This window comes from Leucopleurus acutus (genome assembly GCF_964270905.1).
Source record: "Leucopleurus acutus genome assembly, chromosome: 1".
Taxonomy (NCBI): Eukaryota; Metazoa; Chordata; class Mammalia; order Artiodactyla; family Delphinidae; genus Leucopleurus; species Leucopleurus acutus.
Window position 1 is genome coordinate 24861766 of NC_139142.1, and position 17059 is coordinate 24878824.

The window sequence follows — 17059 nt, forward strand, 5'->3', positions numbered from 1 at the left end:
ACCTGAGGTCACGACCCCGGAAGAACTTGCCTGATCCGGAGCACGGAAATCAGCTTCCAGGTCAAAGGAGACCGGGCAGCGAGATGGGGGAGATGGGGAAGATGGCGGCGGCCATGGGCTCTGTGGCGGCGCTGGCGGCGGAGCCTGGGGAGGACGCCTTTCGGAAGCTTTTCCGCTTCTACCGGCAGAGCCGCCCCGGGACCGTAGACCTGGGAGGGGTCATCGACTTTTCGGTAGCCCACGCAGCCCGCGACACGGGGCCTGGTGCCCACAAGGTACGGAGAGAGGAGCGGCGCGCACCTCCCCGTCGCCACGCCTCGCTTCTTGGAGAGGTTTCAGTGTTCTCCTATCCTCTTTTCGCTTCCAGACTGATGGTTATTGAGCGATCCCCGCCTTCCATGGGTGCACAGTTGAACTGCCCAGAAAGTATCACACTTTGGCGATGAAGGGCTCTATTGACCATTTTTCCACGCAGCTATTCCTGGCTGCGGCCTCGGTCAAAAAATGCTTGGGAATTGGTGTTTATTACTTACATTAACTGTCCATTTGAATTTGCACCTAGATTTGTGTGAAAACCCGTAAACCGTGTTCGCAGACGTTACGGTAGCGTTCTACGGCTTGAAACAAGTTACCCGAGTTTTCTAGAAGCCGTTGTCCATAAAAGGGCCTGTCTTCTCTGGGACTTTTAGAAAGAGGGCATTGAAAGATTCTGAGATAATCCCTCCAGGTTGAAAGTAAAGGGCAACTGAATCCAAGCACTATACATTATTTCTACCTTATTTCTGCATTATTCCTCATGGAAATTGAAGAAAACATGGGGAGAGGGGGAGGGGACGCAGGGAGAATCACAACTATAACGTATGTTTCTTTTCAATCGCTTTAACACTGAAGATAGATCCCTAATTTGCCATTGGTGTTGTCCACAGATGGCTGGATGAGGCATTCTTTTCAAGCTTAGTAATCTCAATAAAATTGGAATGCTATAGTAACATCGTATTTGTCTAGAACTCAGCTTCTTAGAAACTTCATTTGTTAGCAGAGATGGTCTTAGAGTTGTCAAAATAACATAGAGAAAGTCCAGGAATAGTGTACTTGGCTCATGGAAGAACCCCTCAGACTTTCATTCAACTCCTTTTGCCCATATTTTACCGTAATACTTAAATAATTTTAAAATGTAAGCCACCTGAGAAGGGGACATTGTATCTGGCACAGTACCTAAAACAGTAAGTACACAGTAAATGCACTATCTATTTAGTACATAAAAACATGGGTAGTATTTCATTCTCCAGCTCAAAACAGATTGAAAGTAGCAAATTAGAGAAGAAGAAAGTTGCTATTAATAAGACATCAGATGAGAGCGGAGGAGAAAGTGATGGCTAACAGTCTGACAAGGGAGGAAGCAGACAAACTTTAAAAGGCTGAGAGGTTTGATTCAGCTTAGAATATGATAGATTAGGTCCACAGACTTCTTTCCAGTTTGAGGGTGTTGCTGAATTACAGTGCAGTATTAAGTATGATCTATTTAAGAAATCATTATGAAATGTTTGAAATAAAAACATTCTGTTCTCTGGGTACTTGAAAGAGTTAGGTGGTCAGGACTCTCAGAGAGTTTCAGAGAGCCATTTCATTATAGAGACTGGGTATACATACAGCAGCCACTTGTTGGTAGTTTGTCTGGAAATCTACACTCTTGGCAAAGTTAATAGATTAAGAGATCATCATATCTTTTGGGGAGAGAACATTGGAGGTATTCTAAGGCAAGCCAGACCCTAAGTTTATTATTAATGTAAGAATAGTTTGGTTTTTTTTAAATATCCTTAGTTACTTTAGTGACTGAATATTGGATTTCTCAACTAGTTTAATGAGCCATCCATAAGATACTCTTAAATGCAAAGAAACCTTCATAGGCCCCTTAAAAGCTTAATTTTTAAGTAACTAACAAAGACAAAAAGTTACAAGTTTCATTTTGAAGTTCCATCTAAGAGAGCAAATATTGTACTTCTAGCAAACAGGATTCCCAATGTTTTATTGAACCATTTTTTCTGAGTGGTTTGAGCACTCACCCTCCCCAGCCTGGTGTTCCTCATAGCTCTGTTTAAGCACCATCTGTGTACAAGTTCCTCAGGAGCATTATTGTTAGCCCTAACCGAAGTAAATAGCATTGTGACTTAGAGTATTCCATATACCAAACACCTTTCGTAATTCAGAGTCCTATAAGAAATCACAAAGGTGTGGTATCATAGGAAAAGATAGTCTTAAAGGCCAAAGTCAGTCTGCTGCTCATCACTACTTCAATTTTGTATAGCTCTGTTGTGTTTATTAGTACATAGCTGAGGAACCTAAGGTTCTAGGAAGTTAAGTGACTTATCTGAGTCATGCATTAAGTAAGTGATAGAGCTAAGTTTAGTACCCCAAACTTAGGACTCCTAACTGCCCCATATCACAAATGCCTTTAGAGGTTTGAGATTCTCACAGTTAATCTGTAAAATAGCTCTAACCCACTGACTTCTGTTTCCTTCCTCTGCCAGGTGGTCAAATCTCACCTAAATGTGTCCTCAGTCAGTGACCATGATGCATACAGAGCTGGACTTCAGCCCGTAAGCAAGTGGAGAGCCTACGGTCTCCAAGGCTATCCTGGTGAGTGCACTTGAGCTCAGAAGGCAAAATCAATCATTTGTCTAATTTTGGAGGAGGAGTTATAATCAAGTAAATAGACAAAGAAGAAAACTAAACACACAAATGTTCCACTCCCAAACCCCTCCTGAATTCTGCCATGTCTAAGATTTCCATTTATTTGGCATTCCCAAAGGATAGAACAGGAGTCAGTAATGCCTGCCTTATAGTGCAGAAAGTGACAAACCAGGTACGAATCAAAAATTAGGGCACTGACTCTGGACTCCTTGCTGCAGCTATGAACATCTACTCTGGCAAAAGAAGCACTTTGAATTGATAGAGTAACTCATAATGTTCATTCAAGTCACATAATCCCTACATTCACAAATGGCATAACAACTTAAAAATTGTTGCTATCATCAAGGCTGAATTTTTGAAAAGAGAATTAAAGTTAATGAGATCAAAAGTCCTAAAAGACTAAATAATCTAGAATTTTGAATTTTAGTGATATCAGGTAGTTCATTTTACAGGTAGAGAAATTAATGATGAAGAGTGGGTAATGTTATTAACCTTTTTTCTAGGCTTATGGGACCATTGTGTTGATAGATTAATTATCATGAATGATTTAGAAAATTTGTAAATGCCTTATTTGGCCGAACGATTTTATATTTGCATCCTGTTTCTAGAAGACATAAAGTTAACATTGCACTTGTGATTTCAAATATGGGTTAAAAGCAAGAAAAATTCCTTTAAAAAAAATTAATTTTTGTTGTACCAAGGGCCAGGTCTGTGTTACAGTTATTGGTACATTATCAGCACTGAAGTATATGTTGGTAACATTGGAAAGGGTAACAGCTTTAAAACTTTTATAAAAGGCCTTGTGCACTTTAGTTCTATATTAAAGAACTAAAGACCAGTTTTGTGTCTGAAGTCACAAAGAAAACAGTTGAATGGTGGCTTTTATATATGAAAGCATTGCTCTTCATGAGTTTGAGTAAATGAGGAGCATACATCACCAGTAGTGTTTTGTGCACCTTTTGTTCTTGAATGCTGCTCTTTACCTTTCAGGCCTTGCTCCTGTTTTCACGGCCATGTTTCTGTTGTTGTGCCTTCTTCCCTTAACAGATTGTTCAGACTACAAAGTTATCAATCCCACTTCGGTTTTCTGTTGTCCAGATTGGAGTATACCTCATTTTATTGTGCTTCACAGATACTGTTTTTTGTTTGTTTGTTTTTCTTTTTTACAAACTGAAGGTTTTTGGCAACGCTGCATTAAGCAAGTCTGTCAGTGCCATTTTTCCAACAGCATTTGCTCACTTTGTGTGTCTGTCACATTTTGATAATTCTCGTAATATTTCAAACCCTCCACCAGCAAAAAAAGTTACAACTCATTAAAGGCTCAGATGATGGTTAGCATTTTTCAGCATTATTTTATATACTTAAAATAAATTAATTAAATTTTTTAATTAAAGTGTGTTCATTGTTTTTTTAGACATAATGCTATTGCACAGTTAATAGAGTACAGTAGAGCATAAGTATAAGTTTTATATGCACTGGGAAACAAAAAATTCATGTGACTTGCAATATTTGCTTTATTGCCGTGGTCTAGAACCAAAGTCGCAGTATCTCTGAGGTATGCTTGTACTTGCTATTTGAGGTTTCCTAGGACTTCACACTTAAGCCACATCATTTGAGTTGGTACCTCATTGTGTTATGTTTCCTGCCATTGTAAGCTGCATTTAATTGAAGTACAATGTCCAGAACATGGGAAAGGAGTCTCCTCTTACTCTGACTTGATCAGAAGGATTATGTTTACTTCCGGATCCTGCTTATTCTGAAGGAATCTGAGTATACCACAAGCTGTCCTTACAAGAGTGAGCAGGAAGATGATGGGTCTGAAGACCAGAAGCTGAGCCTGGGGAAGAATAGACCTGAGTGGGAACATGACAGCATCAAACATTTGAAAATTTGTTGTACACAAAAAGGGGTGGGAAGCAATGCATACTAGTGATTAAGGTCTGACACCAGACTACATGGCTTCATGTCCTGGTTCTGTCACTTCCTACTGTATGATCTTGGGCAAGTTTCTTAATCTCTCTTGGCCTCAGTTTCTGCATATGTAAAATGTATCTAAAGGTAGTACCCACTTCATAAGGTTAGGATTAAATGTGAGTGTACATGTAAAGTACTTAGGTCAGTGCCTTGCACATAGTAAATGCTCAGTAAATGTTAGCTACAGAGTTAGAGGCATTTATCAAGAAGAATTGACAACTGATTTGGGGTTGCTGTATGTGTCAGGACCTGAGACCAATGCATGAAAAATTAAAAAGAGGCAAATTTTAACTCCATAAAAGGAAGACAACAGTTGTCTGGAATGGACTGCCTATAAAATAAAAGTATTCAGTTTCCTGTCACTGTTCAAACGAATTAGATCAGAAGTATTCTTCCTTTGATGTGATATCTTTGTGGGTATTACAATATTCTTATTTTGTGAAATAGTGGTGATAGCAGACAGTAGGTTATTGGAAATTTTTTTCATATTTTTTTTCTTTAAAAATATTGGCAGTCCTGTTACTCCTAAATTACTTGGAGAATTTGACTAATACATGACATGCAGAAGTGGCCTCCACACTTATAAGTGAACGTCCATTCCTTCCTCCAATTTTAGAGGAAAAGGGATTGCTTCTGTTCAAAACCACTCCCTTCACCCTTTAATCCAACCTTCTTTTACCCCTTCCAGCTTTCAAGACCTTGCTGTGGTTCTTTCTTCTCTTCTGTTTTCAACCAGTTCCTTTCTGCTGGCTCTTTGCTCATGTAAGCATGCTTAGGTCTTTCCAAACCCTAAAAACGATAAACTCCCCCCTTGTTCTTCTGTGACTACTCCTCAGCCTTTGTTTCCTTTCACAGCCAGACTTCTAAAGGCATTATCTGTATAACCGTCTCTACTGTTCTATCTCCAGGCACTTAGGACAAAGTTTTTCATCTCCTTATCTCTAATTCTTAAGAAAGTACATATAGTGTATGTTTGTTGAATGTTTGATGAATGAATCCTTAACCATGCATAGGATTCCAGTTAAGTATTGTTATTCGTCTTTTACAGAGGAGAGATGGTTAGGTATTTGCATACTGAGCAGATGTCTATACCACCTTTCTTCCCTGTTATAGTGATCAAAGTTCAAAGGAAGCAGAAATCACACCAATTATTTTAACAGATGATTTTATATTAAAAAAATCATTAGCCAGATATTAGAAAACAAAAAAGGCAACACTGAGATATCACAAAAGTAGTAACTACAGGAAGCAGTTTCCACCTCTCTAAATGATACCTGGTGAAATTTGAGAGGTGACTTGTCAGTTTCAGTTCTGAAGTTTGCTTTGGAATAACACAATTGATAATTGTGTAGTATTTGTTTCTCTTGAGGATAACCCAAAAAACTAGAGATAATTGCATAGTGGTAGATGTCTAACATTCATCATCAAAACAGCTTTTATTAACTTGAAGGAACTCCTCTTCCTCTTAAATTAGAGAATAGGAATGAGAATATATGCTTATGTGTGGAAGCCACTGGAAGCATTAGCAAAAGGAGACACGGAATAAATAATAATGTAATGGGTATAAGGATGTCACCAAAAATACATGATCTGATTAACTGATGGAGGATTTCCTCCTCTTCTTTTTTTCTCATCCATCTTTTGTATAGGATTTATTTTTATCCCAAACCCCTTCCTCCCAGGTTACCAGTGGCACTGGGTGAAGCAGTGCCTTAAGTTATATTCTCAGAAACCTAATGTATGTAACCTGGACAAACATATGACTACAGAAGAGACCCAAGATTTGTGGGAACAGAGCAAAGAGTGTCTAAGGTAAGTCTTACCAGTCACAGTAAAGCATTCGTGTTCAGCTCACGTCATCACAGATCTTTAAATGAACTACTCTATAATAGTTCAGTGAAAGTTACTAACATTTATTTTTCCTCATTTCCATTCAAATACAGCACAGTTATATTCTTTCCCCCAGGAACATTTGGACAGACACTTTGACAGTTATATTAAATTGAGGTCCACTTTAAAGATTTGCTTATCATATCTTAGATAATGAGTTTATCCTCAATCATCAGATGATCCATTTTCTTTTTTTTTTTTTTTTTTTGCGGTATGCGGGCCTCTCACTGCTGTGGCCTCTCCCGTTGCAGAGCACAGGCTCCGGACACGCAGGCTCAGCGGCCGTGGCTCACAGGCCCAGCCGCTCCGCGGCATGTGGGATCTTCCCCGACCGGGGCACGAACCCATGTCCCCTGCATCAGCAGGCGAACTCTCAACCACTGCACCACGAGGGAAGCCCAGATTATCCATTTTCATTCGGCTTCAGCCCTTTTTTCTACCTAAAGTAGAAAAGACTTCAAAAGTCTTTTTTGAAGACTTACGGTATCCTGAAGAAAGTAACACTGAAAGCACTACTCTCCTAGATGAAGTCAGTGTTACTCCCTGTTTTACGGTAGGTCAGCTGTTGTTCGTGGAAACTAGTCCTTGTACCTTAATGTTGTTTCAGCATTTCATTCATTCTACAGATATATTTTTTTAATTTATTTATTTTTATTTATTTTACTATCGTTTGTATTTATTTAGTTATTTTTTGTCTTCATTGGGTCTTCATTGCTGTGCACGGGCTTTCTCCAGTTGTCGCGAGCAGGGGCTTCTCTTCGTTGCGGCGTGCGGGCTTGTCATTACAGTGGCTTCTCTTGTTGTGGAGCACGGGCTCCAGGCACACAGGCTTCAGTAGTTGTGGCACATGGGCTCAGTAGTTGTGGCTCGCAGGGTCTAGAGCACAGGCTCAGTAGTTGTGGCGCACGGGCTTAGTTGCTCTATGGCATGTGGGATCTTCTCGGACCAGGGCTCGAACCTGTGTCCCTTGCACTGGCAGGCAGATTCTTAACCACCGTGCCACCAGGGAAGCCCCTACAAATATTTTTTGAGGGTCAGTTATGTACCAGGTGTGATGCTAAGCATTGGAGATAAAAAGATAAACAGGACACTGTCCCTGCACTCAGGAGTGCATAGTCTACAGCAGGAACTCAGTATCAAAAGGAATAAAATAATAGAGCTCAGAAACTGCTACGATAGGTGTTTAGGAAAATGCAGTGGGGGCCAGAGGAAGAAATAATTCTTCTAGGAAAGAAGGAGGTGTCAAGGAAAAATGATTTTTTAATTGGGCCCATTATCCTCTTTTTTTCTCTGTCCATTTGAAATGAGTTTTCAAAAATGATTAGGAGGGCTTCCCTGGTGGCGCAGTGGTTGAGAGTCCGCCTGCCAATGCAGGGAACGTGGGTTCATGCCCCGGTCCGGGAAGATCCCACATGCCGTGGACCAGCTGGGCCCGTGCGCCATGGCCACTGAGCCTGCGCGTCCGGAGCCTGTGCTCCGCAATGGGAGAGGCCACAACAGTGAGAGGGCTGCGTACTGCAAAAAAAAAAAATGATTAGGAATTTGCCAGTCAGAAAAGCAAGAAGGTGTTGTCGATAGAGAAAGCAGCCTGAGCAAAGACAGAGTAACTTGTTCTGTGAGATAGGAGCACAGAATATGTACATTCATGTGTTCATTCAACAAATACCTGTTGAGTTTCTGCTGTGTCAGATAACTGTGCTTGTGTGTTAGAGATTCAAGACCAAAAAGACACACTTCCTGTCTTCAAGCAGTTTGTAGGTTAGTCGAGGACAGAGACATGTAAACATAATTAAATACAATTTGGCAGGTACAAGGATAGAGTTCATAAGATTATGAGTATGGTCACTTAAGTGGCTAGATTAAAGATAGATGATGGGAGATGCTTCCTGGAAGTCATGAATAGAATTGGCAAGAGATGACACCGGAAAGGTAGGTTAGGGCCAGATTGTAAAGAGTTCAGTGACCTAAAGTACTAGTTCTAGCGTCAGATTGCCTGGGTTCAAATCCCAGCTCTGCCACTTACTAGCTTGGTTAACTTAAGCAGTTTCTTAACCTTTCTGTACCTCAGAGTCGTCTTTTCCTCATTTAATAGTGTGAGGATTAAACAAGATAATATGTGAGAAATCCTTAGAACATCCTGTTAAAACCATTATACCAGCTTTGTGTGGTCTGTTTGAACTTAAGTGGCTCTAATGGTATAGTTTTCAGAAACTATGTCATATTAATTCTAGCAGGGAAATAGACGATTTTCTTAAGTTGAAAGGAAAATGAAAATTAAATGCATTGGTTTTCCTTTAAAACCTTCTTGGTCTGTAGGTTATGTTATAGACAAGAGCAGTAAGGAAAATCCTGTTCTCAAGTATGTCTTCTGTAGAATTGAGAGCAAAGTAAAGGAAGATCATGGCTGAGTGAAATTAGTCAGAGAGGTTAGAGTTTGTTACTAAGCCAGCCTGTGTTTTCAAGTAATTGATTTTTTTGTTTCTGACAAATGACTCTGTAGAAATCCCAGTTGTCATTTTGTATAATAGCTCAGATGAATCTCTTTAATAAATCAGCCTGTAAACAATGGTGAGATACCTTTTTTTTTGGTCTAATAAATTAGCAAAAAATGAAAAATGCTATGGTCATACCTTCTGTTGTCAAGGATTGGAAGAAATTGATATGCTCAGACATTGCTGGCAGCACTGAAAATCGATGAGGGACTAGTTCTCCTTCTGTCACTGTATAGAATGTGTGTTTCAGTTTCCTCATGTGGGAAACAAAGGGATTGGGCTGGATAAGCCATTCAAGGTGACTGAATCACGGTCAGAGTCACCTAGACAGTACATGCCAGTTCTCCCACTGTCCCAGAGCATATCAGAAAGGGAGAAGGTCTGTGGTTCAAAAAGATTTCCCTAGAGATTCTGATTATCTACCATAACATTCACATTGAGAACCACTGAACTAGAGGACCTCTAAGAATCCTTTCGATTTTAACTTTCTAGGTTTCTGTGGTCAGGGAGGAAGAAACTTTTAAGTAGGAAATGAAGGAATATTTGGAACATATTAGCAAAAATAGTTTGTTCACAATATTAGGGCACCTCAATTCTCTGTTTTGTTCAAAGTTTATTGTCAGTGAATAGTGTAGCTAGAGATGCTCGCACAAGCGTACTATAGTTAGGTGTAAGCATCTTTATTGCAGCATTGTTTGTAATGGGGGGAAAATGAGAAACAAGTGTCTGTCAGCAGGAGATCAGATAAATCAAGCATGACAGACCCCAGCAGTAGAATGCAGCCACTATACAGCCATTAAAAAATCCTAACTCCAACCCTCCAGCAAATATAGTAGGGTCTACAGTTGTAATAAACAAAATCATTCCTCAGCATCTCCACAACCACTGTAGTCTAAGCCACCATCATTTACTGCAGTAGCCTCCTAACCAGTCTCCCTGTGTCTGCTCTTGTGCCTCTTCAGTCTGTTTTCTACAGAGTATAGAAATTGTGTCATTTCTTTTATAGTTTCTAATGTGCAATACTGCAGTTCAATTCTAATGCAAACCATCCAGAGTCAGCACAGACATCACAAGTTAAGGGCGTGGTCCTTAACCAAATTACCCTCACTTCAGACACCACCTACAAGTTTGGGAGGGCCCCAGGCTGTACAACACTTCTTAACAACTGGTTACAAATTCGGGGGAATTCCCATGACCTCCTCAGGTTCATTAACTCACTAGAACAGCTCATAAAACTCAAGAAAGCATTATACTTATGATTATAATTTCACTATAAAGGATACAAATCAGGGCCATCCAATGAAGAGATCTGTAGGGTGATGTCTTGGAGGGTCCTGAATACAGAGCTTCCATGTCCTCTTCCCATGGAATCAGGGCATGTAGCCCTCCCAGGAAGCTCTCCCAAGGCCTAGTGTTCACAGCTTTATTGGGATTTCACTACTTGAACATGACTGATTGACTCATTGGCCGCATGCTTGAACTCAGTCTCTAGCCCTCCACCTATCGAGTAGGTCATGCTAATATCACTTCAAGCCTAAACCCTCTAAGTTGACATTGGTCTTTCTAGCTTAACAAACCCACATCCTGAGTCATCTTTTAAGCATAAACTCAGGTGTGGTCTTAGGGTCCACAGTGAATAACAGATACTCCTGTCCCTCCCAGAAATTCCAAGGGTTTAAAACCTTGCTGTAAAGAACCAAGGACAAAGGCCAGTCAGATTCTTTGTTTACAGCCCCGTCACACTTAGAATAAAATCAGACGGCTTTATCAAGGCCATGAGGCCTAGATGATCTGGCTCTCCCACCTCATCTCCTATTCCTTTTCATTTATTCTCCAGCAGTACTGGCTTCCATTCTGTTCCTTAAACACATCAGGCATACTCAGATTCTTTGTACAAGCTGTTTGTTCTGGTGTCATTTTATGAGATGATTCCTTTATTCAATTAAAAATAGCCCCTGTTTCCCGTCCTCTTTATCCCTTTGCCCTGTGTTTTTATTCTTCAGTGCATGGTAGTTACTAAATAAATATTTGTAGAATTACTTAGTTAATGGATACTTTTTTATGCCTTTTGAATTTTGTGAATGTATTATCTATTCAAAAATAACTTTTTAAAGAATAAGGCAGGGCTTCCCTGATGGCACAGTGGTTGAGAGTCCGCCTGCCGATGCAGGGGACACGGGTTCGTGCCCCGGTCCGGGAAGATCCCACATGCCGCGGAGCGGCTGGGCCCATGAGCCATGGCCGCTGAGCCTGTGCATCCGGGAGAGGCCACAACAGTGAGAGGCCCGCATACCGGGGAAAAAGAAAAAAAGAATAAGGCAAGGGAAAATATACATTTAAATAAAGCAACTTAGCTTTATTTATTCCATAAGTTAGCTTATGAAGTGCTTTGTATCCATTTTTGTATGTGTGCTTTTTTCCATTGATATTCTCAATGTGGAAGCAGAATTAATTCCTTCCCCTTTCTATTTCTTTAAGACTTTATGATGCTGTTATAGCATTTATTGTAGTGAATCCTGTCATCTGCCCCCTTCTCCTTCCTACTACCTGCCCTGCCCCATCCCTGCCCCCAGACCTTGAAATTCTTGTAGCCTTGGCACCAACCACAATTCTTAGTATATATTAGAAGGTGTTCAGTAAATACTAATTTTAAGTAAATTGATATCTTCTCTATAAGTCCAATAAAAGCATAATGCTGAACTTGAGAATCATCAATTAAAAACTGTATAGTACAATACCTTTCCATCTTATTTTCATTAATTTATTAAATAATGTACATTTGTGCTTTAGGAAATATTTGGTGCTAGCATGGATATAAAACTCATTACATGTCTTTGAGGAAGGGACTATTAAAGGAGGAATTCAGGTGCTTTCATAAGGTATTTACAGCACTAAACCTGTATTCTTCAATAGAGGAAGTTGCAAGGTGCTGTATGGGCACAGTAGATAGAGGGAGAGACTGAGTCGAGGATAAAGATTTCCCTTAAGTGTTTAAACTGTGTGGAAAAGCAAGTTAGAAAAATCTGCTATGCAGAGAGTAGAGTAGGAGAGGAGAGAGCATTTCAGTAGAAAATTGTGTGGTCAAAAACACAGCCATGAAAGAAGGGGAGGGTAGGTTACCTTGTAGGAAATGTTTGAAGATGAAAGTAGAAAGGTTTGTGCCGGATTATAAGGGGGTTTGCATGCCATATACTGTAGACAAAAAATTAATTAATCGATCTAAGAAAGAAATGGAAACATTTTATTCGAGCCAAATTGAGGATTATTATTTGGGAACGGCATGTCAGAAAGCTCCAAGCACTGTTCAGCCATTAGAAGTCAAGGCACAGTTATATAAGTTTTTTGACACAGAGAGTTGTATATTAAGTGATGGATTATTGACAATTTACACAATCCAGATCTCAGCATCCCCTTACAAGATCAAGAAGGAACATTATCTTTTAAGGAGTTGTCTTGTTGCTAAGAGAATGTTGCTCTTTACGTGAGCAGGTATTTCTGCCGACGGGGGGAGGTTTGCTCGATGCATAATGCAGATACACAATGCACAGTAAGGGGAAGAGAGGGAGCCAAAGGGCAGAGAAGATTTTTTTATGTTTAAATTTTTCTTGTCTTGGGAGTTCCCTGGCGGTCCAATGGTTAAGACTCCACACTGTCACTGCCAAGGGCCTGGGTTCAGCCCCTGGTCAAGGAACTAAGATCTCACAAAAAGTGCGGCGCAGCAAATGAATGAATGAATGAATGAATTTATCTCATCTTGCCATAAAACATAAATTTCATTTCACAATAGGAAAATGTGGACTTTGTCCTTATAAACAGGAGGAATTCATCAAGATTAGTAATAGATTTTTCACTTTAGAGAGATAATTCTTGTGGCAGTGAGGAAAATGGATTGAAAATTTAGTCATTGCAAAAAGTAAAATTAAGAACTTAGCTTGGGCTTCCCTGGTGGCGCAGTGGTTGAGGGTCCGCCTGCGGATGCAGGGGACACGGGTTCGTGCCCCGGTCCGGGAAGATCCCACATGCCGCAGAGCAGCTGGGCCTGTGAGCCGTGGCCGCTGAGCCTGCGCGTCCGGACGGGAGGGGCCACAACAGTGAGAGGCCCGCGTACCACAAAAAAAAAAAAAAGAATTTAGCTTAAGGAACTTCCCTGGCGGTCCAGTGGTTAAGACTCTGCACTTCCACTGCAGGGGGCGCGGGTTCAGTCCCTGGTCGGAGAGCTAAGATCCTGCATGCTGTGTGGTGCGGCCAAAAAAAGAAAGAATTTAGCTTAATAACCCACACAAAAGATGAAAAAGGCCTGGAAAAGACATTTTGTATAGGGCTTGGGAACCAAGAGATTATGAAAAGTGACAGAGAAGTAGTTAAGGATTATGCACAGATTTCTAAGTGACAGGCAGGTTTACACTTCAGTTGTGGGGGTTCCCCCAAGTTTATTGAGGTAATTGACACATAACAGTGTGTTAGTCCAGGGTGTACAGCATGATGATTTCATACGTGTATATATTCCAGATGGTTATCACGATAAACTTCGTTCACGTTAGTCACCTCACATCGTTACAAATTATTTTTCTTGGTGATAAGAACTTTTAAGATCTACTCTCTTAGCAACTTTCTAGTATATAATACAGTGTTAACTATAGTCACCATGCTGTACTTTACATCCCCAAAACTTACTTCTCTTACAATGACAAGTTTTTATCTTTTGACCACCTTTACCCATTTCTCTCTCTCACTCACACACACACACACACACACACACACACACACACACACACACACACACACACACACACACACACACACACACACCACCCCCGCCTCTGGCAACCACGAGTCTGTTCTATTCTAGATTTTTTAGAGTCCACATAAAAGTATGATCGTTTGTCTTTCTCTGATTTATTCCATTTAGCATAATGCCATCAGGTTTCATCCAAGTTGTCACAAATGGCAGGATTTCCCTTTTTTATGGCTGAATAATACTCTGTGTGTGTATCACATCTTCTTTATCCATTCATCTGTTGTTGGACCCTTAGGTTGTTTCCATGTCTTGGCTGTTGTAAATAATGCTGTAATTATTTACTTAGCAAAACAGTATAGAAGTTTCTCAGAAAATTAAAAATAGAACTACCATATGATCCAGCAATTCCACTTCTCAGTCTGTATCCAAAGAAAACAAAATCATTATCTCAAAAACATACCTGCCCCTCCATGTTCCTCAGTGGAACATTATATACTAAGATTTAATGGAAATAGGGTTTGGAGGAAGAGGAGAATGAGCAGAGGTGATCCTTAGTGTAGTTTGGGGCTTATTGTTTTTGAAATGCCTGTGGAGTATCCACATGGAGATGTCTAGTATGCCTTTGGAAATATGGAACTGAGCTTAGGAGCATAATGAGAGAGAGGGAGAGAAACAGATAGATATAGATGTGGGAGTTACACATGAAGGCCATAGTGAAGCAAACAGTGGGAATAATGTGTTTTTTTGTTTGTTTATGGAAAACATACAGAGAAAAGGCGGTGATTGGCCCTAGGAAGCATCAGCTCTGGGTGGGAAAAAAGATACTATTAGAAGCCAAGGCAGGGAAGTGTTTCCAAAATAAGAGAAGGACCAACCATGTCTGTAGGCCTGGGATTTGACAATTAAATGGTATAATTGAAACTAAACTAGTTTTGGTAGAGTGGTGTAAGCAAAAGTCAGATCTCAGAGGAGGGGTGGGGGCAGCAAATATTGAGTCCTTTTAGGAACATTTAATTGTGAAGAGAAGAAGCAATGTGGAGCAGAGGGAGGCAGGACATATAGGGTATCCGAGTAAGAGGTCAAGTTGAAATGATGTTTTCTCAAGTATGTGGAAATGTTGAACATTTTTGCAGATCAAGAGGAAGAAACAAGTACACAGGAAGAGTTGAAAATATGAGAAGAAGGATGATAATGGAGAAGGGCCTCAGAGGCCACATAAGGGAAATGGGAGATAGTATAGATGGAGAATTGGCCTTAATGAAAAGAAGTAAGACCACTGCTGAAACCAGGAAGGAAGGACAGAGTAAGGATTTCAAAAAGTTTAGAGGTGTAGGGGAGGAAAGTTGAAATCAGTAACTGGATCACTTGATCAGGCCTCTGTATTCTCCTTGTCCTGGAAGGGAGCAAGAGCAGGACTGAGGACTTTGGATAAATGGTGAAAGTTTACAGCAGAAGGTAGAAGATTAGATGAGACTAACATTTGCAAGATAGCAAAAGAGTGTTAAGGTAGAGTTGGATGTCTATTTGCGCTGACTGACAGATTCAGGTTGAGAAGGGAAACAAAACTGGAAGCACTCAAATACTGAAAAAATGGAGTTCTAGGGACAGGAGATGGAATTTTAGCTGTAAAGGAAATGAGAGACTAGGAAAGGATGAAGGACAGAAAGCTGTAGTCGTGGAGGGAAATATTCAGAGTTGTGAAAGACTCAATCCCTAAATCTTTAAAAATGATCGAAAAAGCAATACCTGCAATAGGATTTTGAAGGTTTTCTGTCATAAACAACCTTCAGACTTCTGCCCTGAGTGAGTAGTTTTGCTTTCACAATGGTTCACTACTGTCCCTTGAGGCAAGAAAGAAAAGAAAATACCAGTGCTTACCCACTGCATAGAGAGTGGACAAGCAGGACAGGAGTTCGTTTCCACCCAGTTAGGGTTCAGTTGAAAGCAGTGCTATAGGATGATTGCTGAAAGAAATGCCAACACTTACATTAAGATTTTACCCCTGACAGAAAGTGAGCAAAGTGCTGGGTGGGCACATTCACCGGGGAGAAGGTGCCAGCCCACCCATCCATCATCCTCCAGTTAGTGCCTGGAGGGGCAGCATGTTTCTGTTTGCAGTGAGAACCAATAATTAGGGTCACACCTGCTTGAAAACATTCTTTTGGATAATTGGGTGAAGATTTAAAGTTAGGTTAGGTGCCAGCATATTCCCTGCCTTCCTTTGGGTGGATAAGTGGCTCCACTGGCACTGAGCCTTCTTGGCTTCTTTTTTGGACAAATCAGGTACAAAAAAAGAACAGCCCACCCATCCTTTCATTAATCCTTCAGTATTTTCTGTTTGAAAAAGATCTGGGAGCATGTGAAACTTGGTTTGGACCTTATACTATTCACAATGTTCAAGTGAATTTTTTGGAATCTTTGTTACCCACGAGGCCCGTGGGGACCAGAAAGGTCCCTAAATGGTACTAAGACAAGAAATGTCTAGCACTGGCCAGTCCTTCTCTCACATCTTGAAGGCAAATGTTACAACAATTGTTGCTACTTTTCCTTCCAGAAATTCTATACAAAGGCAAGAATGGAAGTCAAGTTCTCAGAAGAGGATATGAAATAAGGGATAGAATCTCATACCTACCTGGGTCTAACACAGTACATACATACACACACACACACACACACACACACACACACACACATTTTCACCTCAAAATGGCATACTCGGTGATCACAACTGTTCTTTCACTAAGCGTCTTTAAGCTTTTTTTTTTCCTTTTTGTTATGGGGACTGGACTTATTGCTTGTGAAAGCATGGCTCTTCTCTGACTTCTTTTGCATCCTGGACCTATCCCCCTCTATAATATAGGCAAAACCCAAAGCCTTTTTTATAGTGATACAGTTAAGGTAGAAAAGACATGTTCTTTTTGGTTTCCTAAAAAAGAAACTAAATTTTAAAGGATATGTTATAGGCTATATGTTCGTGTTTGGTTGTTACTATAATTTTGATAATTTTATTAATACCATAAACCTGTGTTAATTATAATAATGTATACCCTGTTCTTAAAGAACATTAGACCCAATCTTTTGATGAAAAGCAGCTTATTGGTGCCATATCAAATGTCTAAAATGCCGTCAGGTTTTCAGAGCTGCCTTGTTATCTTTATTTGTACAGATCAATCTGATTTTGGGTTCTTTGTCAAGAATAAAATGATCTCTTATTGAGCTAGAAAAAGATAGAAGGTGTTTTGTTTTTTAATTTTGGCTAGAAAAGTGTGGTTCC

The 17059-nt window shown here is 40.2% G+C and overlaps 1 protein-coding gene across 1 annotated transcript in view; it reads left to right on the plus strand.

Annotated features, from left to right (window-relative positions):
- Positions 1–83: 83 nt before the first annotated feature.
- Positions 84–17059, plus strand: part of ALKBH1 (alkB homolog 1, histone H2A dioxygenase) — a gene marked incomplete at its 5' end in the record, with an annotated part of 30044 nt that continues 13068 nt past the window's right edge. The window contains 3 exons of the mRNA XM_082838439.1: positions 84–275; positions 2529–2637; positions 6315–6477. Coding sequence (XP_082694565.1) covers positions 84–275; positions 2529–2637; positions 6315–6477 — 464 coding nt within the window. The remainder of the gene's footprint in view (positions 276–2528; positions 2638–6314; positions 6478–17059) is intronic.